The 26,293-nt window shown below is 47.6% G+C and overlaps 1 protein-coding gene across 5 annotated transcripts in view; it reads right to left on the bottom strand.

Annotated features, from left to right (window-relative positions):
* Window positions 1-2,879: 2,879 nt before the first annotated feature.
* The window catches only part of MYO9A (myosin IXA), a 169,347-nt gene continuing 145,933 nt past the window's right edge, over window positions 2,880-26,293 (bottom strand). For 2 of the 5 annotated variants that reach the window (XM_027724157.2, XM_027724121.2), the window contains 20 exons: window positions 24,406-26,031; window positions 22,977-23,058; window positions 22,277-22,489; window positions 17,658-17,770; window positions 17,084-17,241; window positions 16,492-16,715; window positions 16,103-16,219; window positions 15,448-15,636; window positions 14,481-14,528; window positions 13,697-13,808; window positions 12,832-12,893; window positions 10,773-10,965; window positions 10,148-10,276; window positions 9,724-9,829; window positions 9,200-9,331; window positions 7,929-8,052; window positions 7,081-7,134; window positions 4,801-5,003; window positions 4,493-4,635; window positions 2,880-4,073 (listed from right to left, as the gene is read on the bottom strand). In XM_027724157.2, the coding sequence (XP_027579958.2) occupies window positions 3,592-4,073; window positions 4,493-4,635; window positions 4,801-5,003; window positions 7,081-7,134; window positions 7,929-8,052; window positions 9,200-9,331; window positions 9,724-9,829; window positions 10,148-10,276; window positions 10,773-10,965; window positions 12,832-12,893; window positions 13,697-13,808; window positions 14,481-14,528; window positions 15,448-15,636; window positions 16,103-16,219; window positions 16,492-16,715; window positions 17,084-17,241; window positions 17,658-17,770; window positions 22,277-22,489; window positions 22,977-23,058; window positions 24,406-26,031 (4,510 nt within the window). In that variant the 3' untranslated portion in view covers window positions 2,880-3,591. The remainder of the gene's footprint in view (window positions 4,074-4,492; window positions 4,636-4,800; window positions 5,004-7,080; window positions 7,135-7,928; window positions 8,053-9,199; window positions 9,332-9,723; window positions 9,830-10,147; window positions 10,277-10,772; window positions 10,966-12,831; window positions 12,894-13,696; window positions 13,809-14,480; window positions 14,529-15,447; window positions 15,637-16,102; window positions 16,220-16,491; window positions 16,716-17,083; window positions 17,242-17,657; window positions 17,771-22,276; window positions 22,490-22,976; window positions 23,059-24,405; window positions 26,032-26,293) is intronic. The other 3 variants (XM_027724137.2, XM_027724165.2, XM_039382862.1) reach the window with 3 other exon arrangements.

Below are 26,293 nucleotides of genomic sequence, written 5' to 3' on the forward strand. Positions count from 1 at the left end.
TGAAATAATTTGAATAGCAAGAAATTGAAAATAAACTATCTGAATATAAATAAATATAAATAACCTGACTGGATAAACCCAGAATTAAATACAAATAATTAATAATCAATAATAATTAAGCAGAATTAACAGAAATAAACTGAATAGAAATAAAATGAAACTAATCTGAAATAATCTGAGAAGGAATAAACTGAAAATAAACTACTGGAATATAAATGAGATAAATCTAAATAATCTGATTGGAAATAATCTGAATTAAATAATGTCAATAGAAATAAAATGAAATAATCTGAATACGGATTAACTGGAAATAAATTATCTGAATATGAATTAAATATAAACAATCTGATTAAATTAATAGGTGTAGAAATAATCTGTATAGAAATAAATAATGTGAATATCAAACAAGAGAAATAGAAATCCTCTGGCCATAAATAATCTGAATGTGAATAATCAGCATTAAATAATCCCATGGGAATGGGATTACTCCCGGGCCCAGTCCCTCATTCCAGCTCTTCCCTCCCTGCGAGGTCAGAGGATCAGGAAAACCCAAAAACTGCCCTTTATACACCCCCTGGGCTGATGGAAAGAGGAACTCCCCCCCCCGCCCCAACCCCCTGGAATTTTGGGACAGCATCCATGTCCCACCGGGAAGTCTTCACCTTTAGAGAACGACACTTTTATTTCTCTGGTTTTGTCCTTTTTTACACGATTCCGAGCGCGGGCGACGCGGGATCATAAATCCTCTGACAATACAGACTTTGTTTAATTTACAGAATTATAAATTACTTAGAAAACGTCCCATGAAAAATAACAATAATTCCCCCTCGCAGCCCCTTCTCCTTTCCAGTGTCAGCACATTCCCCTCCGGAAAAGCCCTTCGGGCCCCAAATCCATCCAAAGGAACGGTGGGAAATCCTGGGAATAGACACCCTGGAACATCCCATTATCCCTCCAGTCCTGCTCAGCTCCTGCCAGGATTTTATATATATATATATGTATATGTGTATATAGTTCTTTTATTTCTATCTTTCTTTTTGTCTATATAACTACAAATACATTATATATATAAAGAAATACATTTTCTATATATTCTATATATATCCCATACATTTTTCTATATAAAGAAATATATTTTCTCTCTATATTCCATACATTTATATATATATATAAAGAAAGAGAGAGAAAATATATATTCTTTATATATATATATTTCCTTTATATATTTCTTTTTAGAGAAATACACTCTTTAGCTAAAGAAATATATAAATACATATGAAGAAACATATATAAACATATGTTAAACATATAGCATGTTTAAATTACATAACATATATTAAATATGTTTCTACATATAAAAGAACTACATTCAAATATATATAAAGTAATAAATATTCTTTATATATAGCACACTTTTCTTTTATATATACTTCTTTATATATAGAAATATATAAAATATATACACAAGGAACTGCAAACCTAATTTCCTTTATATACTTCTTTATATATATAAACATATAAACATATATACATAAAGAAATATATATTCTTTATATATAGTATATATCTCATATATTTCTTTATATATAAATATTGATTATATATAAAAGAAATAGAAAATACGAAGTATTTAATTTTCATATATCTTCCTTTGAGTAGTTTTTAATTGTACAGAGAATAATTCCTCTTTTGTATGTATATTTTCTTTATATATAGGATATATATTGTTATAGATGTTCTTTATATATATAATATATTCTAATATATTTTCCTTATATATAAATTATACATAATGGAAGTATATGTATAACCCAAAAGAAATATAGATACATCTATATACATATATATATATATATTTACCCAAGGCAGATCTGCCTTCCCTGCTCTCATCCCACTGGGATGAGAAACCTGTGGATGAGCTGGAGCCTCCCAGGGATCTCTCAGAAGGCAATTCCAGGGTTTTTAGCTCCACAGGCTCCCAAATGGCTGGTTTGGCCCTGAGCACTTGGATTCTCTGGCTCATTCCAGCTCCTAGTGAGTTTGGGGCGGCTCTCCAGGAGCCTTCATTGTTGTGGGCACATCCACCTTCCCAGCGCATCCGGGTTGGGCCCCAAATCCCCCTTTTTCCCCCTCTAGGGCTGGGAAAATCTCGTTTTCCTTCTTGGATGGGGAATGATTGAGTTGGTGTTGCTGCACTCCCGGGATGCGGCGCTGAGGCGGACGCTGCTCCCGCGGCCCTGGCATTTGTCCCTTCCCCCAGTGGAAAACAAAGAAAGATAAAATTAAAGTGGAATTTCAAATATCAAATAAAAAACAACCCCAATAAATAAACCATCCCTGGAAAGAAACGGCCCTTTGGGCAGGGGGGAGAGGGACCAAGGGCTCAGCTGAGCCCAGAGATGCCGGGAAAAGACCAAATACTCCAGAAAACTCCATTTTTTGCTCTTTTCCCAATTTTTATGGTGTTTTGGGAAAGATGTGATGCCCAGCCCACCTGGAAGGACAGATTCAGCCCTAATTAATCTAATTAGCGCCTCAGGGCTCCTCATTTTGCCTTTCCAGAGGTCTTCCAGTACCCGGAGCTTCTCCAGGTGCCACCGAGGGTGACGATGATGACACAAGGGAGGGATTAAGAGCCAAGTCATTAGTTAGTGACATTAATTAGTCCTATGATGGGCTAATTACACCTCCAGGGATTTCTTGCTGACAACAAAACTCACTGTTTTATTGAGTGATAGTTGGTGACACCAGCGGTGACACCAAGGACGGCTCAGCCTATTGCTCCCCTCCTCCCCGGCCCAAAAATAATAATAATAATTAAAAAAAAAAAAAAAAAAAAAAAAAAAAAAAAAAGAAAAAAAAAAAGAAAAAAGGTTCTGTCTGGGGAAAAATATAAAAAAAAAATAAAATAAAAAATATATCTATTTACACTCAACTCCAGGAACCGGCATATAAACAAATATCGCTTCAAGTAGTCCTTGAGTATTATTATTATTATTATTATTATTATTATTAATTTTTAATACTGATGGTCGCCAAAAAAAAAAAAAAGAGGAGGAAAGGTGGTTAGGTCACGTTAAAAAATCAAAACCCGAAGGAAAACGGTGATTTTTGGCAGATTTTAACGCTTTTCCATGCGCTCGGCGTTGGCGTGGATGAGGTGGTGAAAGCACGGAGGGCTTGGCTGCAGCGGAGCCAGCGCTGGCTCAGGATGATCCCGTGGGATATTTAGGCTTGGTTTTCTCCTTCCCATGGGATTTTTAGGCTTGGCTTTCTCCTACCCATGGGATTTTTAGGCTTGGTTTTCTCCTACCAACAGGTGACTCGGCACGAGGGTTTGGCAGCGCGATGCTCCGAGTTGTGGGTGCTCCGAGGGGAAGGGCGTAGGAGCCGGCCGGTGCCCCTCCATCCCCGTCCACCCCCCGCACCCAAAGGTCTCAACTCCCCAAACCATTAAGGCCACTGTTAAACCATCCCCCCCCGGGCCTTTTTACTTAAGAATTCATCCTCCTGGCGTTAACGAGGAAGCTGTGGGAGCGCTGCCGATGGGGAGGAAGCCCTGGCACGTGACGCGGCCCTGGGTGAAGCATCTCAGACCATGAACTCGTTGCTCCCCAGGAGGACGAGGGGTTGGGCGGCGGCACAATCGGCCTCGGGATTCCTCTTGCGTCCCCCCGTTGCTCCCCCATCTGGGGGCTCTTTGGTTTTGGGGGGGGAAGTTTTCACGCTCTTCAGTTTCTGTTTGCCTTTCTCCGGGTTGAACGTCCCACGGGTGGTGAACTGAGGCCGGTCCTCGGGGTAACGGAGGGGTCCCGCCGAGCCCTCGGGGCTCGCCCGGCTCTCAGGGGGCTCTCCATGTCCCCCTGCTCGGTAGAAAGGCGATTTGGAGTACATCTGGAAGCGCTTCCGGGGCAGGTGGGGCAGGCAGGAGGTGGACGACTGGGACGAGGAGGAGGAGGAGATGGAGGCGTCGGCCGGGTCCACGGGGTCCAGCCGCATCCTGGGGTGCCTTCGCAGCCGGCTCGGCCCCTCGGCCTTGGTGGGGCGCAGGGAGATAAGTGCTACACTTCTCTCTGGAGGGGCAGAAGGACCATGGGAGGATTAACACCTTGAGACTACCCAGCATCTTGGTGCTGTTCGCTGGGGACACGTGCCACGAAGCCAGGGCAACGTTCCCAGCATCTCACTGGAGGCAGCATCACCAGCACTGGAGGAGTGGTCACCTCCCCACCAAACCGTGGCTGCCATCACCCAACTCCTCAGGGCCACGTGGTTTAACCCTTAACCCTCCTCTCTGCGCCCATTTAAACCGTGGGCTTTAAATGAACTAAAAATCCCCAAATAATCTTTCCCAAAGTGACAGAAAAATCTAAGAAACCTGAATGGACGGAAGATGTCCCTGTCCATGGCAGGGGGATGAAACAAGATGACCTCTGATGGTCCCTTCCAACCCAAACCATTCCATGATAAACCCAAGGACACCTGGATTTACCCGAGCGATCGGAGATGGCTCCTTCGGAGTCAAAGTTCAGATTTTCGGAGCTGTCGGCGGTGCCGATGGAGGCTTCGGACTCGAGGGTTTCGTCGTCGGAGGCGCGGGGCTCCAGTGCCAGCATCTCGAACGTCAGCTCCTCCCTGCCAAAACCAACCCAGTCCCACTGACCCAATGGGACCAAAAAGGTGGGGAGGAGAAAAAAGGGGTGCAGGGCAAGAGATCATGGAGGGCTGGAGCCCTCCAGCCATGATGCCAAGCAACACCCATAGGCTGGGGACGTGGCTTGAACCCTTGGCCAGACTCACTTTTCCTTCTGCAGGTTCTCAATCTGCTCGGTCAGCACCTTCTCCTCCTGCTGCATGGCCACTTGCTGCTGCTCTGTCACCTCCATCTCCATGGCCTCCTCGCCGCTCATGGTCTCCTCGGGGACGTCCGTCACCGAGGGCAAGCGCCCGGTGACAGGAGATGCTGGGCTGGGGTAGGCGCCGCGCCGCACACGTCCTTTGCCCTGAAGAGAGACACCAGTGTCACCACCACCAGCCAAGGTGATCTGGCAAACACTCAGGTGCCAACCACACTGCTCTCTCAAGGAGCAAAGAAGACAGCCCTGGCCATCAGTCCTCAGTGCGCTGCCGGTGGACACACCCCAGACCCTCCAAAATCTCTCTTCAGCCTGGGAGAGGTATCAGGACTCAACACGTTGGAGGGGTTGAGGATGGAGGTGGTGAGAGATGGTGGTGGTGAGGATGACACTGACAGACCAAGTGCAACTTGGACTTCTGAGCAAGAAGCCTGGTGGCAGGGTGGGTTCCCACAAAGCCCACAGACCGTGCGAGGGGAAGGTTGATAGTGGTTGTGTTGGTTTTGGGTGGGAGCATCATCACCAAGGCTTTGATTTCAGGGCACCTGGCTCCTGCTTTATCCTTAGATCAAGTCTCATATCCTTCCCTCATCCACCCTCGGTATTTCCTGAGCATCACAAGGGTCTCCACTGACCCCTTCAGCAAAGAGAAACTCAGAATCATGTTGTCCATGCTCTGATCTCATGTACAGGAGATCCAGAAACCAGGACCGCCTCTAGTGGTCTGTTATAAGGCAATAAATCCAGATTTTTGGGCCCATGGTTAAATGGGGATATTTAATGAAGATCTGAAGAACCACCTGATTTTTTTAATATTAAAATAAGGACTCAAATGGGGGTGGTACATATGGAGGGATATTATATATGCAGCTGTTTTAATCTTCTGAGGACCAGCTCTACAGATCTGCTCCAAAGAGCAGAAGAAGAAGGTGGATTTTTGGAGATGAGGGACACAACACTAAACAGCTTTTACTAAATACTAATTTACTAAATACTAAAATTACTTTTACTAAAAATACTTTTACTAAACAGCTTTTACTTTAACTGTTATCATGACCAGGCACCTCATATTCTAAATTCCAGATCCTGAAGTGACCAGGACCTTGGAGATGTCCATGACTTCCTGCCCTCCCCTGACAACCATCACCCAGGGTGAACCTGCACCTCCTTGGGCTCGTTGCAAGACAACTTTCCTCCCCTGCATTTGCGGCATGCCTGGCTCTTCCTGATAACCCACGTGCCCAGAGCAGGTTTTCAGGATAAAGGAGCCTCCCTTTTTTCCTTTCCATTTTACCCCTTTCATCTTTTGATGCCACATCTCAGAGATTCTTCACCGTCAGCAAAGCCTCTCCCGCGCCCCGGTGTTCCTCTGACGACACCTTTCACGTGGGCTCCTGAGCTGAGGCACAGCTCCCTGAATCCTATTAGCCAAAACTCCTGAGATCCCAAAGATCCCACTGGCTCATGGACTTAAGCCCCTGCGAAATGCCGTGCTCAGCATTAGGGGAGCAGTGCTCGAGTTTTGCTCTTCTCTGTCTCCTAACCCTTGCGGATGATGAAGGATGGGGGGGCTGAGCCTGGTAGGGAGGGAAACAGCTCCACCAGCATTCCCAAAATCCTGCAGGCACTCTTCTCACCCATCGTGGTCTCACTAGGAACTCAAAGTCAAACTGGGATGGAGTTGGGGAATACAGGAGTTGCTGGACCACTCTCAACTCAAACCTGGGTTTCCTGACCTTGTGTTCAAGGTGGTGGTGCTCCTCCTCCAAGCAGGTGGAGGAGACCTTTGGATGCCTCGTGCTCTCCAAGACATCTGAGCTGGGGGTTTTGTCCCCCATCTCCAGAAACAGCAGCACTGTGAAAGCAATGCTGAAATGCATCCTGAGCGAGGAGAAATAGGGGTAGGAAGGGAAGGGATGAATCAAGCAAAGTAAAAAAGAGGGAAGCACAGGATGAAAAAAGAAAATAAAATAGAAAATAAAGCAAGGAGGAAGGGAAGAAGGGTGGGAAGTGTTTTTCCGAGGAGCTGCGTGCAGGGATGGCCGAGCGTGGCTGTCCCCAACTCCTGCACCTGGGACACCTGCAGGAGAAACAGAGGCCCTGAGGAGCAGCACCCGCCCGGGGCCCGGGCGGCAACGTCACGGACAATGGCCAGTGGGACAGAGCTGGAATGAGCGGCGGTGACACACACGGAGGGACGCGGGCGCGCTGCAGTCATACATACCGGGATTGAACTGCGGGTTATGCTCATAAATCTAACTGCAATTAGTACGGGCTTCTGCATTCGAGAGGAGATGAAAAGGAAAGCAGAAGGTTAGAGTGCACATGCCGTCGCCCCTTCCAAAAACCCGCTTTGCTCCTTTTTCAGGTTTTTTTTCTTTTGTCCACTGGGGTGAGCGGGGCGGCTCTGCAGCACCAGCTCCACAACCTTGGGCAGACCCTGCTTGGATTCCATCCCCAAACAGCAGAAGCAAAGTGTCCCTGAGGATCACAGTGGGCAGGCCCAAGCAGAGGGGCTGCTCGATGCTCAGCCCAAGCGTGGGGCGGCAGCGCTGCGCCGACTCCGTCCCTCTCCCACAGCCCAACTAGCCAAGCTCAGCGTGCATCTGCAGGCCCCCCGGGAAGCATGGAAGCTCAATGAGATGGGTTCGAGGCTCCCAAAAAGGCAGTGCAGGAGCAGGGGCAGCCTTTGGGAAGCTCCTTTTGGGTTCAGATAATGCGACTAAGCACGAAAAATGATGGTCCAAGTCTCCCATGGGGCCACATCGAGCCAGTGGATGAAAGGCTTGACTCAGGACCAAACAAGCTCAAATGAAGGTGGAAACGCTGATCAGGAACATCTGAGCTGGAGTGACCCCGTCTCCATGGGCTGCTCCTACCTCCTCGTGCTTTGGTATGACTCCCTGCAAAGGTGAGGAGCCACCACGGGGCTGAGGGTCCCTGTCCTGGGGGAGATGGTGTGGGAGGTTGCGAGGGGTTTGGGAGGCTGGGATAAGCAGGAGAAGATAAGGTAGAGTGGCTTCAGGGGCAAGGAGAGGACAGGAGAGGACACAGAGGGCTTTGGCATCTCACCATGGATCTGCGGATCAAGGAGAGGCGGCTCTTGGCCTTGTTCTCTGCGAACTCCAGGCTGTTGATGTCCTTGAGACGAGCCTTGTATTTGTTCATCTGCTCGATGACGATCAATTCTACACAACTAAGGGGGGAAAACACCCAAAAGAAGACAAAATGGGAGGAGGAAGTGATGTGATCTGAGCTGTCTTGTCTTGTCCTTCGACAGGATTTCCTTGTAGCTTCTCCCTTAGACTTTGGCTCCAGCACATCCTCTCATTTTATTACAAGGAAAGGATTATTGAAGATCTGCCGTCATAGAAAAGCAGAGGGAGAAAGCTCCAGCTGGAAGCCAGAGGGCAGTGGAAATTCCCCTATAAAGACTGATAACCAGCTAAGATGGATTGAGGAACATAGACTACAGAAATTAAAAATCACCAGGGATCCCACCAGAGAAATTTCCCCCCTTGGAAGAGGGACCAAGGGAATACACACCTGGAGAAGACAGCTCGCTTACATGCAGTGATGCTGCAGCAGTGATGCTGTTCAGCTGAGCCAACTTTAATGCTGTCTGGAGGATGTTTGGGGAAAAAAATGATCCTTTCCTCATAATAAAATGAGAGGATGTGCTGGAGCTAAAGCCTAAGGGAGAAGCTACAACAAAATCTTGTTGAAGGCCAAGTGCTCCTGCCAGCTGAGTCTCCAAACACATTCTGGTCTTCAACAATTTTAATACTTCCTGAAGGTAAACCCACCCCTTTCAGAAGCTCAGCCCTTTACTGGAGGGTTTACATTATTATAATTGACTCCAGTACCTATTTTTAAATCTATTTAGTATGAGCCAAACTGAATTTGGGCAAGTGCTTCGCTTTTTCTCTGTAAAACCTTTGCAATTATGGCAAACGCCACAAATAGATAAGTTTATTAATATTAATATTGCTGCAGATCAAACAACTCACCCCCTCCGATAAAAAAGCCAAAATTAAGTCAGAACCAAGACCTGCTTGCCAAAAAATTAACTATAAAACCACATCAGCACAAGCTCCACCTTTTCCTGCTGAGATGGGCTAGGCAGGAGAGCAGAAGTTGACCTGCTCTTGGGGATCCTTCATCACTTAAAAATCCCCATTTAACCACCTCCTGGGGATTGAGAGGATATGAAATATCTTTGTGAGGATGCATTTTCTACGTGTTTATAATTTCCACGCTAAAGCTGTCACTTTTTGAGCCATTTGACCACCCTAAGGGCTACCAAGCTGTGAGTGGTGGGTCGTCCAGCACCGCGTTCTTACGTGGTGGTTTTGCTGATGTCCTGGACGCTCTGCAGTGGGTCCGTCGTGTCAGGGCAGCGCAGGATACAGGGAGCAAAGACAATGGCCAAGGCATTGGCTGACATGCGGTTGGTCTCTTCTTGGAGGGCAATCCTAAAAGAAACAGGATTAAGAGAAAAGTCAGAGATGAAGGCACCTCCACAGCACCTCTTCCACACGGTCATGGATGAACAGAGATGACATTTCTACGGTGCAGTCTTGCTTTGCTCTGGTTGATGGAGAAAGCCAAACCTCAAGATGTCTCAGGTGGTTCCAAGGCCCGCAAAACCCAAAAACTTGTGATGAAAGGCCTGCAGTGGTGGGAGGCACCAGGGACCTGTAGGAACCACGAGCTCATCAACAGACAGCCATCACTTGGAAAAACTGCTCCTGGGCCACCTCCTGGCAGACATGACAGACCTGAAAGCTCCTCTCTGTCTCCTGCCCACTGCTTTCGGCCTTATCTATTCCCTCTCCTTGCCTAAAGCTGCCCAGGCCCAACGTACCTCACCAGGTGGAAGATGAGACGCTCCAAGGTGCTGAGGTGGGTGCGGGAGAGCTGGTCGATGACTGAGTACACCCCCCGCACTGTCTCCTTCCTCTCCTGGAGGCCTGTGGAGAAAGCACCACCATTTAGGGGCAGCTTCTACTTCCTCCTCTTATTTAGAATGATACTTCTTAATGCTTATTTAATTTTACTACTCAAAAGACAGAACTTTTGGGGCTGAAATCTGCTGAAATGTGATTTGATGTGAAAGCCACCAGAGTTCAGACCAAAATTGAGACCAAATAACCAAAAATCAGACTTTGAAACCAGGTAAATACAATTTGCTAAAACCAGACGGTTTGGGCCCAATGAGTAAATAAAAAGTTGGACACTGAAAGTGGCCCCCCCTCCAGGGGAAGGGGATGGTGAAGGAGGTTCCTCACCCATCGCCCGCAGAAACTCCTCATAGAGCTCGAAGGTCATGAGAGGGTTGGGCAGGTCTCGGAGCCACTGCTTGAACACGCTGGCGATGACATGGATGTTGTAGTCGTCTAAATTCACATTATCAATGTCTGGGTTTGGCAGCAGATGGAGGGAAAAGTCACAAACCAAGAGGCAACGATTAATATGAATCATTAGTGAAGCCAAGGGGTTGGACAAGGTGGCCTTCCTACCCAAATCATTCCATGATAAGCTACTCCACGATAGAAAACGCACACATACCACCCCGAAACCACACTGTGTTTAACAGCAAGAAATCCAGCACCTCATTTCAGCTCCATGTGGTAAAACTGGAGAGAAATGCATTTTCCAGGACGAATAATGTCAGGTGGGACCAGGATTTCTTTCCTGGCTGGCATTGACAGCTATGGTGTAAGCAAGGCAGAATTTTCCCTCAATTAGAATGACTTTTTTCATAGATTGCACCCAAAAAAAGCACGAGTTGGTGACTTGAGTTTTGGTTGGTGATGTGAAAGCATCCCTTGCATAGCCTGCAGTCCTTCCTTCCATCCAACCTTGCTGCTGCAGAGACTTTCCTCCCCATGAGGTTCTTCCCCCTCCTTTTACCTGTATCGAGGCCTTGCCGCAGCTCCTTGATCTTGTTGGTGGAGCCTGACTTCCTGTAGATGCCCTCTGTGTACAGCCCGTGCATCTCGATGTAGTTGATGAGCTTCTCCACCAGCAGCGGCACCGCCCGCTCCTCGCTGGTCAGGCGGGAGAGCTCCACCCCGAACTGCCGGGGAGAGAGCTCGGGGTCGTACTGCACAGGGAAAGGACAAAAAGGGGTTAAATCATTCTAGGATTGGTGCAGTGCTTGGATCCAGCTGCTGTCCAGACTCCTTCAGCTGATCCAGGCAACCTGTGTGCTGGAGGACAGGACAGGACATAGGTCTTGCAGCGCTAAACTGGTCTCTGGACATGCACCTGAAGTCAAAAACATTTGGATTTTCTTTCTTTAACCAGCCCACTGTGGTTATATCCTCAGGCTGGCAGAGCCAACACAGCTGGGCATGGTCCTCCTCCACCTCCTGCCCCTTTGGCACCATCTCCAGGGATGATTTCACCCCTCAAAGATGATGCACGAAGCAGAACAGGTAAATCTGAATCTTGGCTTCTCAGATCAACTCACAGCATTGACAATTATAAAATATCTGTGAACAAACAAGATGCCAAAATAGGAGCCAAAAGAACCCATCTCCATCTGTCAGGAAGGACTCTTTCTGCTGGCTGCAAACACTCACTGGAGAGTTGATACCTGGCAAATTCAGATATGAATAAAGTCCTCCTGCATGGAAGATTCTGGGTGGGAAAAGTCAGAAGATCCAATACAATATTGACACAAATTCTCAGCCCTAGCAAAGGGAAGGTGAGGTGCAAGCCAGTCATTGGCAAAATGGTGGTGCCCATGACCCAGGTCCCAGCTCCCCTGACAATCCCTCCTGCATTTTTTCATTTTTCCCACTCGATGCCATCCTTTCATCCATCCTGTCAACCTCATGAGAAGATGTGTGGAAGGTCCCCATAGTGTTTCATTCCTTCTTATAACTGATGGTTTGGGACTCCCCATTGCTGAAAACAACCCTAAAAACATAATCCACCAAGCACAGAGAAGCTGGAACCTTCCTAGAGAAGAACTTCCAGCTGCCCAAGTTGGAGACATGGTGAACTCTCTTCTGTGGGTGCAGCACAAAAACTTTCTTGTGCAGAGAAACCCCAAGAAACGAGAAGGCTCCAAGAATCTCTGGGCTCCTCTGAAAAAAATTCTCATTGAAATTCCCAGATTTAGAGCAGAAACTCATCAGAGGTGTTCCCAGCTCTTGCAGAAATACTCCAGAAAGGGAAACAGTGTGGCAAAAATACTCTATGTATTCAAAATACAAATATATTCATATATATATATATCTTCAATGTATATATTCAGATTATTTCTTGGTAAAAATGTACTCCTGCAGCTTTCTGGGGGCTGTGTATTATGGAGGTTGTTCTCCTCCAAGAAGTCTCCCAGGGAGCTGACAAAGCCTTGTACACATTATTCTCCTGCCTCTGTTGTCCTCCTTTTTGGCAGAAAATAAGTGATTGAAAAGAAAACCCACCAAATCTTGATGATTCATCATTAGCCAGGACAACCTGCTGCGTTCATTCCCTGTTCTCCATACCCTTGAATTTGGGAAACAATATTTAATTCCCTCTAAGGGGAACAGGGAGTGACTGAACATCCTCTGCTCCCCTTCCTGGCTCAGACCAGTTTAGGGACTGCGCCATGACCTGAGCAGGGACCAGCAGGGTGAAGGACAACCCATGTTTCCAAGAATAACCCTCCATTTCCAAATCCTTAAAAGCTATAAAATGAGGCAAATTCCTATTATTCGGTGTGGTTCCAAGGCAGGGAACGACACTGCAATGTCTCCTGCATGACTGGGCAGATCTACAGTGACTCATCACTGCATAATTCCCAAAATACATCCAAACACTGCTTGGAGAGACCTCCGGGGATCTCTGGTCTGAGCTCCTGCTCAAAGGAGGGTTATTGCCACCATTAGATCCAAGTTCTGTGCCTCCAACTATTTTTATACAAACTAGGGATCACCATCTGGAAGGTATTTAGTGAAAGAAAAGAGTCTTTTACCTTTTTGGAGCACTTGGTCGTGGTTTTAAGACAGCACTTCTTGTGACAAGCATATTTACACACTGCAAGGGAGAAGAGGGGTATTTAATCATCCCAAAAGTTGCATCAGTGGAAAAATATGAATTCACATGGATGAAGTAGCTCTTCTCAGGACTAGCAGGTCAAAAGCACATTGAATTTGCAGTTTCCAGGGGCCAAGTCTATATTAGATCATGCAAACTAAAATAATGAAGCTTTAAAATGAAAGGCCCCATATTTAAGTTCCTGAAACGTTAAATCCCTCCCTGACAGATCCACTTGGAAGATAATCCATGAGTCACTCTGAGGTATTAGACATGGATGCCCCCAAAGAGGTTGGAAATTGCACCTGATCTGTGTTCTTCCTGCACTGGGCCTGAACCACCCTAAGGCTGATGCTGCCAGCCCAGTCACAGAAAGGTTAGAAAAACCAAAGCAGTGGATCAACCATTCCTGTGGTCTCTCCTCCATTTTCCTGCTCTCCCCAAAAATTCATGCGCCTGGAGGTCAAACAGGAGAAGCCAAATGGGTTTGCCATGGGCAGGATCCCCACAGGCATCCCGAGGACCCATTTCCATACCTGACTCTCCCGTCCTTCTGACTGTGACACTTATATAAGGTGACCACATGACCTGATGGGGTAAGATGTGTAACACAAAGCACAAAATTAACTGTGCTGTGAAGGACTGCTGGGACGGACTCATTAGTTGACTTCAGGAACCCTTTAGAACTAGAAGCACTTCAGATGGGGAAAAAAACCCCAAACTAATTGAGAGTGGGATTGCAAATCCCCAAACTCATCCCTGTGATACAAGCACATGAGAAGGACCAAAGAAGGGGTGCTTACATTTACAAACAGAAGCTCTGTCCATGATCCAGATCAAGGAGGAACAATATTCACAGTATGTGGGGATGCTGTACTGGGTTGCCTTGAAAATGTGACCATTGTGCTCTTCCACCTGCGAGGACAAAGGTTGGGTGGTGAGAAAAGGAGCTGGATGCTCAGTCTGCTGCAAAACGGGGAGGTGGACACAGTCAGCTCCCCAACTTTGAGCTGGTATTTGCTTTTATTTGCTATTTTTGATTCCTTTTCAGCCCAATATCCCACAGACAACCCAAGCCAACATCCAGCCTGTGTGGGAACCGAACCCTCATGGAAGCAGGTTAGAAAGTGTTTGACTGAGGGTGGCTGGTCAACTTCTCCATGTTAAGAAGGTCTTCTATGAATCCATGGCCCATTTTTTTGGCTCTGCCCCTGCATCCTTCCCAGCACTATCATATCCTTTAGGAGAACAGGAGCTGCAATGTCATCCATTCATGATATTAGAGATGCAAAACACACTATAAATTTATGCAGAAATCCAGAGTAACACTTTGTTTCGCTCTCAGCTCTTCCGTAATAATCCTTGACATGACATTTATGTCTTGGCTGATGTGGGATGTGTTTTCAGAGAAACAACCCACATCCATCCTTGATCAAGCAAACCAAATGCACCTCATTCATCTTTCCAGTACATCCTTCCATGGCTGATGTTCAGATCTCACCACTGGACGTGCCATGAGAAGGTCTTGTCATTCTGGCCCTAAGGACATTCATTTTTTAATGCACCGGCACAGAGGGGTCAACTCACCACATCCGCTTCCTTTTTCCTTCTCTTTTTCCGTTCCGTTTTTGGCACCTGGTACAAGAAAGAGATTTAAGTGTATTTAGGGGGAATTCCCCTAGGAAAGAGGACAGAGAGCTCATATCCAACAGTGCTTGGAGCCCCACCCTCCAGTGCACCTGCAGCCCCAGGAGAGTCACTCCGGAAAACTCTCGTATGGATCACCCCATTTTTGGAATTTTCCTGGACAACTGTCCCCATCTTCAGCTCAGAGCCGAGCGTAGCTGCTGCTCCAGCTCTGTATCCAGCAGCAGTGACTTAAAGCTCTCCTGTAAGAGACCCAAGGAGAACAAGATGCCCAGACTGCTTTGAAGAAAACCTGCCTGGAGAGGACTCAGAGCAGAAGGGCCAGAAGATGGGATATTTGTACAATAAACACCATCTCCCAAGCCCAGCCTGAGATCCTGTGGGTGTCCTTACAGATGATACAGAGCAGAAAGGGAGGAGACCAAGTCTGTGAAATACTGCAAGCTCTGACTGCTCTGAAAACTGCACCTAAACTTGAGCTCAGCCATTGCCCACCTCCCCTTCTCCTGCAACCCAACCCATGGTGACATGTGTGGTCACCTGGGAAGTGGTCAGGAGACCAGGGAAGCTTTATCTCTTTCACTGTCCCTCAAAGGTTGAACTAAACCCCCCAAACTAAAGAAGTACCAGGAGCTGCCTTTCCAACCATCCACTGCTGGTTGGAACTTTGCCCTGGAGAAAACATCTACCCATTGGCACTGCCAAGGCCCAGCTCAGCCCAGATGTGAACTGGGCTTTGCTGAGCCCAGTGACACATAACCAACGAATCACTCAATGCTGGCTTACGCTGTCCAGCTCAGCTTAAGGCAGAGAAGAAAACAGGGGTTCCCATGTGCCTACAGAGAGCGCAACTCCATGGAAAGACAGTTCCCAAATCTTCAAGGGACTTAAGAAAAGTGCTGAGTACCTTCCCTGCAGTGTAATCCAGGGGTTTGTACTCCATCATATATTCATCCAGGAAGACTTTGAAGGTATTGACCCAGACTTTAACTGGAGACTCACTCCAGTCCCTCTGCTCAAGCCTCATGGTCTTCTCCAGAATCTGCTCAAATAAGGCATAGAGGTCCTTGTAGCGGATGCTTTTCCCATCATCCATCTTTTAAGGAAACAAGCAAAAAAAAAAAGTGATTTTTATACAGCCCAGATTTTTATGGAGCCTTTTCTGCTCTGGACAACTATTTCAGCCTCACTGACTTCCAGCTGCTTGAGGAAAGCCCAAGTATGATTAAGAGAATGAAAAAAGGATCAGACATCTCCACCACTCACAAAGGGAACACAGAGCTTCCAGGCACTTTGGGTGGCAAATCGGAGTTTATTGACTTTCTGTCATTTCCCCTTTGACTGGGAGCAAAGCTGTAACAAGGATCAGGAATCTACACTCAACGTACCCTGAGAGCTGGCTAAGGAGGGAGAGTTACACAGGACTGAGTACAGAGGAAGCACATCCATCCTTTAGGATAAGCAGACCAGGAATGGAAGGCTTGGCAACAACCTGTGCCACCAGGAGTACCAAGAGCACCCCATTTTTCCTGGAAGTTCTCACTCACCATCCAGTCACTTACCGCCAGTGCTGAGGAGTAAAAGCTGAAGATGTTCTGTCGGAATTCCTTCAGTGCTTTCTTGAACACGACATCCACCAGCGTGTCCTTCTTGCTGTCCTCGTTGTCCAGTTCATTCATCTGGGAAAACAAAGGGGTTTGTGCACCCACATCCCTTTTGCTGCAGCAGAGCTCCGTGTGAGGTGAAGCAGCACCAATGAGCAGCTGCTCCACCACGGGCAGACGATGCTAATCACGACTACAAGGCGGTTTCTCCTGCGTGCAAACCAGAAACATCTCCCAAGCACCCTCAGATGAATTATTAGCACTGTTACAGCTGCCCCCTGGATAATACGGACTTTCTTGCCTCTGTTTGCTCTTGGAGCTCTGTGCTGGTATGGGACAGGAGTTACCTTTTTCAGGAGGAACTCATCCATGCTCTTCAGGTCGCCGGCGCTGGTTATGATCTGCAGGGAGTCGTTCTGCCACTGCACAGGCTCCAGGGCCACGTTGCTGATCTTGACGCTCCGCTTGCGTTTCACTTTGGGAGAGGGTTCCTTGTTCTCCTTAAACTCCCGCCGGTAGATCCCGGACAGCTCCGGACTCCGCGGGGGGGTCAGGTGGTGCGGACCCAACTCTACAGGTGATAAATGAAAACAGGGAAAGAAAGAGATTGAGGAGCAGATGAAAAATAATTGTGCCACTAAACCAGGGAGATGGGCATCGCAATAAACCTGCGGAGGAGAACAGCCCTGGGTGGTACTCACAGGAAGATTAAATGTCACTTCTCCTTTGGTAATTTCCTCCCTCCAGAGAGGAAACATCTGTCCATGTCCAGATGGTGGGCAGGAGGATTAGTGACATGGAATTCCTCGAGATCCGTTATGGATCCCACCCTTTAACCTACTTGCCATCCATGAATTGAGACGTGAACCAGCATGGCCATTTCCCAACACAGTTTCCCTGCTCCTTCCAACACTGGCACCGTGTTCTGCCCCCACTTACCTTCTCCAAGCTGCAAGCCAGGAAACACCTCCCTGCCAGGGGCTTCCTGCTCCGCATACAGCTCCAGCAGCTCTGACTGGGTAGCGAGCTTCTCCCGGGGGGTCTTCTTTTCCCCCTGCTTTCCCTTCACCCAGAACCTCATCTTGGCTCGCTGGGGCCTGCAAATAAGTTGTGGAAAGAGGAACTGCCTTAACTAGGAAAATGTCCTTCTACCCAAAACAACCCCAATCTCCTGGACCCTCCTGGTGTTTGAGGAGGAGTTAAATCCACATGACTTCTACCAGGGAAACCTGGCTACTTGTCCTTAGCAAAGAAAAGAAACTTCAGTGTCATGTGTGCAGCTGGGTGGTTTGGGATGGGACATCTGGACCATGTCACCGAAACTTAATTGTGATGTGAGCCTGACACCTCTTAATTGGGCACGTCCATGGTCATGGGGGAAAAGGTGGGATGAGTAATTCGGGCTGGCTTTGGCAGGTGGAGCTCCGGAGGAGCCTGGATGGTTTGACAAGGTCATGGCAAGCAGGAAGGACACGGGATGGGCTTATTTGCCATCTCCAGTCATGTTTCCTACCTCCCATCTGGAGTGAGGCTCTTCTGGGCGGCCGCCAGCTTCCCGATCTCCCCCTGGGACATGGTTTTGTGCAGTTTGGTCTGGCCTTCCCCAGAGGCGAATCGCTGCACCGTCTGTAACAATTCCAAGCATGAAGCCTTTAGAAACAAGACAGTTCTTGGGATGACTTCTTTCCCTAGCAAAAACTAGATATTTCACCTGTTACACCTTTATTTCTATTTGCCCACAGGTGAAAACCTACAGTCCTGGTGAACCAGCTACCACTAAAGAAATAGTTTGATGAGTCCTAAAAAAACCAGGTGTTTCCCTTGCTCCAACTCTACATCGAGGTCCAACCTTCTTTCTCCGTGAGCAATCAGTGATGAAAATCAGTTTGCACCAAGCCATGGGTTGTTATTGCTCAGCCTGCACAACTGTTCCATCATCTTGATCCGGACATCCCAGCTCTCAATCCCAGAAGGGCCATGTTAAGCCACGATGAAGTGATTTGTGGTGTTTCCCAGCCTCAAAGGAACCTTCAACCAGCTGGATTTGTCCCAGCAGAGCTTCCAACTCTTGTTGAGAACTTTACAGAAAAAGAAGACCAAAGTCTTTGTGCCAAGGACACGTCAAAATTAACCCTTTAAATTATGTATTTTTTCATATGTAATAGAAAATATCTTCACTTTTGTGACCACTTAAAATACCCTCGGATCATTTTTTAAGGGTGGAATGAATTTGCAATAATTCAACCTAACAGGATCCCATGAAGTAGCCCAGAAAAAGTCTCGTCATATTTAAAAAATACATCAATTTTTGTTCTATTTTTCAATTGCAGCTGTGATTTCGGAACTGTACTCCTGGAGGAGAGACTTGCAGCATGAGGAAAGGAGGGAATCAGGTTGTATGGATGGATTTGGGAGATGATGGTCAAATATCTCCTGTAGTTTTCCTATCACCTCAATGTTTCAGCTGAACTCACTGTGCTTTAAGGCATTTTTCTTCTATTAAAAATATTTTAAATAGAATTTTATAAAAAATGGGTTGCAGGGGAGTCACATTGACCATATTTACTCCTCTTAAATGTTCTATTTTCCCCCCTTGGACTAACCTTTCTGTGAGCCAGGAGATGGCAGCACATAAGGCAAAATAATCACTGGGAAGTCAGAAACTGCCTAAACCAATAAAAGAATTTTTGTTCCTGTCAGTCCTACATTTAGGTGATGTTCACACATAAATTGGGGATGGACACTGGGAAAAACACCAACTCGAACCCCATAAAAGTGATCTCCATCCAGCTCAAACTTACCACTTGTTTTAAAAATTATCTATTAAAATATTTACCCCCACAATACAGTTTTGCTCTTGAGTAATTTCAACCTTTTGAATTTCCAGCTTTAGAAAATTAGGACTAAAATGCATTTTTGGTGTGAGATCCTTCTGGTTGAGGGACTTTGCCAAGGAGAAGGTCCTTGCTTGGATGGGAAACCTTCTCAGATGTCAAGATGAGCCTCTGCACAAGAAAATCCCCAGCTGGGGAACACTACAAAGCATCAGGAGGGCAAATGGCAATAACTGGGGGTCTGGAGTTGACTCCTGGGATGAAGAGGGGACCAAATACTTTCCCTCTGAAAGAGCAACCTGTGTTTTGCCCATCCCTGAGGTAACTGTGGCCAAGTGACCCATCCCAGTGGCACTGAAGAGCTTCCTGAAGCTCAGTGATCCCTCTGGATGGCTTAGGACAAGAGATCTTCTTTCCTTGCTGGCTCTTCAGCCGTGCTTGGGATCAAGTGGTGACAGATACTTGGACTGATGTTTATCAATTCATGGCTTCAGTGTGGAGGGTGGAGCAAAGTGAGCAGTTTGTTATCCAGGCCCCTCTCTCTGAGAGCCTCTGCCAAAGGAGGATGTTTTCAGAGGGTATTTCTGGTGTGGTTCCTCTGGCCAAGGCTTTCCATTTATCTGCTGCAGGAAAGTTCTCCAGACTTAGGTGCCAAACACAAGGGGTGTAGATACGTGCTGAACACAGCCAGGAGCTGCTCCTTCCACTCAGATGTGTCTCACCACAAGGCAGGTTAATCATCAGCTATTCACCAGCCAAAAAACCTGAGCAACCCTTGAATTTTGGTCATCAGGAAGACCCTCAGCCTTAAAGGCACCTTGGAATCAACTGGACCTGCAGCAGTCACCTCATGTACTGGTGCACCTTGGCTTTCAGCTCTGGCTGCAGATGCTCTTGGTGTTTGCTGCTCTGGGATACCCCAGACGTGGGTCAGGAGCATCGGTTTCCAGTGGAACTCTACTCACCACCTGGGACACACAGTCAGTGACTTGATGGCCAAGAAAAAATAGGCAAAACAGGCAGTTCAGGCCAGTGCAGCTGGTGAGCCATCACATGCTCAGCTTCACGAGGTCGCACGCGATCTCTCTTTCATCCTCCAGCAGCTCTCGGCCACTGAGCAGGACATTAAAGAGGCTTTTTTGGAAAGTCATAGCTGAGGGCAGGAGCTGTCTGAAGGAGCTATTGATTCCCACAGGAACGGGCCCGCACACGGCAGCCTGAGTTGTCTTCATGTGACCATCACAAGACACAACGGATGTGTCTGCACAGACATCGACCTCCTTGAGTTTGTACCCAACCCAACATGCCCCAGTGTTGCTGTTATCACAGGCTGCCCCACCACCTGCAACACCCCACTGGGCTCTGCTGATAAATACAGATAAACAGTCCCTAAATTTTGCTACTTGTGATGATCCTGACCCAGAAAAGCCACAAGGCCAAGGGCTGGTCCCAAACCTGCAATACAGAAGACAGATGGAAACACTGGACACGTTGTCAGGACACACAGACGGAGGGGAGCGCGGAGCACACGACTGCACGGGCAGCACTGGCTACAAAGCAGAACTGAACCACACGAGGGGGGAAAGTGCTGCCCACCAGTTAGAGCCAGAGATGGAGAGCAGTGGAGAAGAGGGACACAGGAGAGACAAGAGAGAGTTGGCACCTACTACTACTCGCATGCGGTGAGAGCTGTTAAACCCGGTGAGCAGAGTCCCAAGGAGCACTTCCGAAGAGTGCACACGAGCCAGGATGCTCCCAAGGATGGAGCTTGCCAAGCGCCAGCCCAGCACCTTCTGCATCCCAGTGGGAATGACTCCTACAGCTAAAATTCCCCTTTGTATGTGGGTAGCTCCAGGAGCACAGCACAGTACTCTGGGGACAGCACTGCCCCTGCTGGGCTATGGCACCTGGGGACATGGTTTGGTGCTGGGTTAATATTTAGATTCAATGATCTCAGAGGTCTTTTCCAACCTAAATGATTCTGTGATTCTATGTAAAAAAATGTATTTTACTACATAAAATCCTCCTTTTCCCAATCCACGAGCAGGAAGATGTACAAAGATGCAGCCAAGCAATCTCAGTTCATAGACCTGCACCTTTCAGTCATGTTTTGAGTACTCCTGTCTCAAAACTCCTGGAAATATATCAAAAAATCCATGGAATTTGCAAATCTCTGCCCTCCTCCAGCAAGGAAATTATCCTGGGAAAACTTAACCTTTATAATAAAAACTCCTGAAAGAAAAGTCATGAAAAGCCACCCTTGGCCACCTGCCTTTCTTGGAAAAGCAGATTTTAGGATTGCATGGGATGTTTGCCGGAGCAGCTGCAGCAGAGGAACAAGGCAGCTCTACCCAACGCTCCCCCTGAGCTCTCACAGCAGGAGATTATTCCTGGTGTTTATCCACACTTCTATGGGAACATCTGCAGCACTTCAGGAAAACAAAACCCTGAGTGGGTTGCAGGCTGTTGGCCTCTTCTACTCCTGAACCTTTTGGTTTGTGATTTTCCAAAAGCAGCTTATGCGGGTTGGGGATTAAGCCTGAGATGCAAATGCTCCACAGCACAGGCTCATGTAGGACCTGCCAAGGGACAACCGTCACTGTGCTTGAAAAAAAACACTCAGGTTGTTTGGTTTTGTTTTAAACCCCCTGTTTCATCCTCACTCTATTTTTATTGCCCACGCTCCTTGGTTCTGCTTTCTCTAAGACACTGCGTGTCAGCATCGCTCCAATAACTGAGGACTGAATAATCGTTGGATAAAAAATAAAAGGGGGTTCAGGATTTATGTAATTGTCTTTGTTGTCTGCTGCTTTTTGGGCAATATTTACTTTCATTTGTTCTATAGATGTGTGTAGACCATTTTTAAATCAAAAGGTTCCAAGGGGAACTTTGCTATTGAGGTTATAGCCCCCAGAAACAGGTAGCTGTGCAATACAAGCTGTAATGCTCCAGAAAACCTATGGAAAATGTGATGGATATCGAATCAAGCCAGAAAACATCCCCAGGGCCAAGTAATACAGCTTGGATAGAGCTCTGAGCACCCTGGTCTAGTGGAAGGTGTCTTTGCCCACAGCAGGGGGTTGGAATGACATGGGCTTTAAAGTCCCTTCCAACCCTTGCTATTCTTTGATTCTATGATTTTGCCTCTGTTTCTGCTGTGTTTACCCATCTACAGCATCCTTGGGAGTGGGAAAAGAAGCAGTGGAGGGATCAGTGCAGCTAAGGTTAGCAAAGAGAGGCTCCCGCAGCTCCACTTGTTCTCTGGGTTTCATCTCCCCCACCACATTGGAGAAATTACCATTTCGGAGTCACTGTACCAGGCCTGCCCCAGCCGGGCCGCAGGCACCGCCTCGGGGTCAGGAGGTTGCTCAGAGGAGAGAAGGAACTCAAAACTGCCATCGTAATCATCTTCCTCCGTGTCCCCCTCCCCATCAGCAAAAGTACCTCTAGTCAAGAAATCGGAGCGCGTCCGCGCCATGCGGGCTTTCTTTTTATGGCTCGGTCTGGGAACCTGCTTGACCAGAGGATAAAACAAAACAAAACGAGAAGAAGGGTTTTAAAACAAAAAGGAGATTCTACTCACATCGCCCTAAGACATCTCTGAGTGGCACCGCGTCCCACGGAGGGGATGTGATATTACGTCCGGGGGAGAAAAGCGAAGGACCAGGAAAAACAAAAACCAGGACAGGACAGTGGAAATGGACAATCATGGGTGTTACTCAAATGGATGTTAAACCAAACCAAGACAAGATGGCGTTGGACAGTGTTTGCCATCAGCACCACGGGATCCTTTCATCCAGAGTTGCTACAAATTAATCCTCCAGGGCTTTTTATTTTAAGACAAGGTGAGAAAGCTGCCGTGTTGTCATATCCCCCTTCCCTGCCTATGCCTTGTGCTTCAGAGTTCACTTCTTTGAAGCTTTTGAGGGAACACTGGCAGACAAAGTTATTTTTCCCCCTTTTCAATGAAAATAGAAAATAAACAAGTCCCAACTCACCTCTCCTCTGCCAGACCCCGGCATTTTGAACGGCTTCCGTGCTAGCTCCCCCTTGGGAAGGCATTGATGGTTTGCTTCTCTGCTGAGACACAACAGAACAGGATGTTCCATCTCCTCCCAAAAGCCTTTCCACAAGTGCCCAGCCCAAGCAGTCAAGACTAAATTGCAAGTCTGAGGTCATGGGGTTTTGGAATTGCTTGGAATTCTTCAGGATTTGAGTTAATACCAAAGTACAAGAAGTTACAACTTTCTGCCTGTCACCTTTATCCATCAAGGTGGTTATGGGTGACACCTTTGCACTTTGGGATTCTCAAATGTGATGGTTCTGTCGCAGAATAAAAAGTAAAACGCAGGAATTTTTTTTCCTGTTGCTTGTTCTGCGCATGAACCCGGAAAAGAAATTTTAAACAGGAATCTTCTGCCAGAGCATCAGCACAGAAACCATAAGACCACTACGCTTGGAGGTACTTTGAGTTCCCACCAGTTATTAACTGGGAGCTTTGGCCTTGGAAAGGGTGCAGCAGGATTTGGAGGGGAGGGGAAGCTTTATTTTTTTTGAGCTAAATGGTCAAAACCACCCCAAAATAAGGCAAGGCCCCTTAAGCAACACAACAGAGTGGGACCAAATGTTGTCCCAAGGTCTTGCTCCAGTCTCCAGATCCTGTGCTGGAGCAGCTCACTGTTAAGCAACGCGATGGAGCTGAGCGACTGTTAAGCCCATTACACGTGTAATTAACTACATGTGTGAGCCACACATTCCCAAAAGCGCATTTGCATCCCAAACTCTCTCCAGAGAGTTGCTGCATTTTAATCTGCAATGGTCAGATGGTCCAAATGGCTTTGCTGGATGTGTTAATTATATGGGAAATGAGGAAAACCCTGATATTTTTTGCCTCATTGAGTTATTTCTACTCTGACCACTCAAAAATCCTAAGAATTTTTTCATCACTTTTTACCTTTGAGAAATGAACCCCTCTCACCCTTCATCCAGGGCAAAGGGAAGAGTATTGAGCCTCTTTATTGACTCCCTTCTCCTGCTGATGTCCATAATTATCTTCCCTGGCTTACATAATGCCATAAGAGACTGAGAAATTGTATTTCCAGCTCTTTTCCCCTTTCCTCTGACCTTTGCCTGCCTGTTGCTAGAAGATCAAGAATCACCAAATATCCTGAGTTGGAAAGGACCCACAAGGATCATCGAGTCCAACTCTTAAGTCAATGGCCCCCACAGGGATCAACCCCCCAACCTTGGTATTATTAGCACTGTGCTCTAATCAACTGAGCTAAACTCAAACCCGTCTTTGTTTCATTACAGGTTTTGTACAATCTCCAGAAACAAAGTTCTGGACCATTTGTAGAAAAAAATCCCTGACAGAAGAAAAAGCCTATGGGGAAATCCCAGGAGAAAGCCCACTCTCTTTTTACTCACTGGAGGCCGAAGGGATTGTCTTTTGGTGTGAAGAACATGGGGCTTGACCTCGTCTCCTCAGTGGCCTGGTTGGGCAGCCGAGGTTGCCGGAGGCGCTCTGTCCTTGATAAATGGCTGCCCGGGTGGTCCCTGGGGTCCAGAGCTGGTTTGGAATAGCTTCGGGGTTCCAGGCCTTCTCTGCGCTCTATGAACATGCTGACAGGCCGGTCTTTGGGGGCACTGTGGGCTGGAGAGCTCCCCCTGGTCCCAACGGTGAGGCCTTTGATGTCCACCGTAGAGGTTGGAGTCACGCCGGGGGTGGGGCCGTGCTCCCCTCTGCTCTGGGGGTGCAGGATGAGGACTGACTGTGGCCGGCTGTCCAGTTTTTTGGTTGGTTTGAGGGAGGGGTCCTTCATTCTGCTCTGCTCAGTCCTCTGCAAAGCCTCCACCCTCCCTTGCTGCTCAAAGGCTTTGCGTTGTCTCTCCAGAATTTCCTTCTGCTGACGGATCTGCTCCATCATCTCCTTCTCGTTTTGCAGCTGAAGCTGCTTCTGCCGTTCCTCCTTCTCCACATTCAGCTTTTCTAGTCTCTTGATGACAGAGTCTGGAGAAAGGGCCTGTGTTGCTGTCACTGTCCCACGTTCTTCTCTCTTGATAGAGGGCTTCTCCTCTTCCTTCTCTCCCAAGGCTTTGCCCTGGCCTGGCTCAGAGTCCTTCCTGACCTCAGAGAATGTAACTGTCCTCTCCTCTCTTTCCACTGCTTTATTCCTCAGGTTATTCTCCATCAGCTTCACCTTCATGTTGTCTTGTGGCGGAACATAGAAAGTAGGGAGGTTGCTGGAAAGGAGGGATTCTCTTGGGTGCGCCTTTAGAACATTCTGGGGGTCACCAGCCCCCTGCTCTTTCACGGGGAGGTTATCAGGCAGCTCCAGGTCTGAAGGCATCTGTCTGCAGCCAGGCAAATTGCTGTTCCCATCTGCTGCACAGAAAGCCTTCTCCTGCAGGAGAGCCTGGGGACTGCTGGGCAGGGAGTCCATGGAAAACGACTGCACTTCGTGCTCGTCTAAGACTAAGGAAACAAGTTTATTACTTGGGGTATCTTCACAGCTTAACAGCTCAAAGCTCCCTTGAGAGCTCTCGCTCTCGGGGGTTCCCTGAGGGGAATGAAGTGCCTCAGACACAAGCTCAGTGGACCAGCGTCGCTCTTCTGAGGGCGACAGCCCGCCCGTGGAACGGACCTTGAGCAGCTCCAAGCTAAACTTTGCCTGTTCCAGCTCACGCATCCGCCGGCTTTCTCTCTTTGCACGAACCACTTTTTTCTGGTTGAGATCCTCCAGCGACTTGGGTCTCTCTCTCACGACGACCTCCTCTTCAGTGTCCATCCCACTCTGGCTACTGGCTCTCTCGTGCCTTTTGTACAGGGAAGTATCCAGTGGGTCCATGTGGTTCACCTGATTATTCTCCATCAGTGATTTATGTTGCTCTATAGCTCTCACTCGCTCTTCAAACGAGCTGTCCTCCCACTTGGATGGGTCAGAGCCCTTAATTTCCAACACATCATCTGCCTCCAGTCCATCCTCTTCTCTCCCTGACAGGCCATTCTCCAGCTGCAGCTCTTTTAAGCGCTGCTCTTTCAAAGCTCTAAACCTGTAAGAAAGCAGAAAAACAAGATATTGCATCACTGTGCCCACTCATGACCCTTCAAGGCACTGCACCACTGGCACCTCATCACCACCACCATCACCACCTCACCACCATCAGCATCTCTAACAACCCTCCTCGCACATATGGTGTGAGGCAATGTGAGGGCACACTCGGTTTTCTCCCTTCTCTTCTGCCATCTCTGTACCCAAGGACTGCCCCAACGCACCTGGAAGCTCCCCTCGTGCCCACAGCAGCAGCTCCAGTC

This window comes from Pipra filicauda, unplaced genomic scaffold (assembly GCF_003945595.2).
Source record: "Pipra filicauda isolate LSUMZ 115617 unplaced genomic scaffold, ASM394559v2 scaffold287_size946512_pilon, whole genome shotgun sequence".
Lineage (NCBI taxonomy): Eukaryota > Metazoa > Chordata > Aves > Passeriformes > Pipridae > Pipra > Pipra filicauda.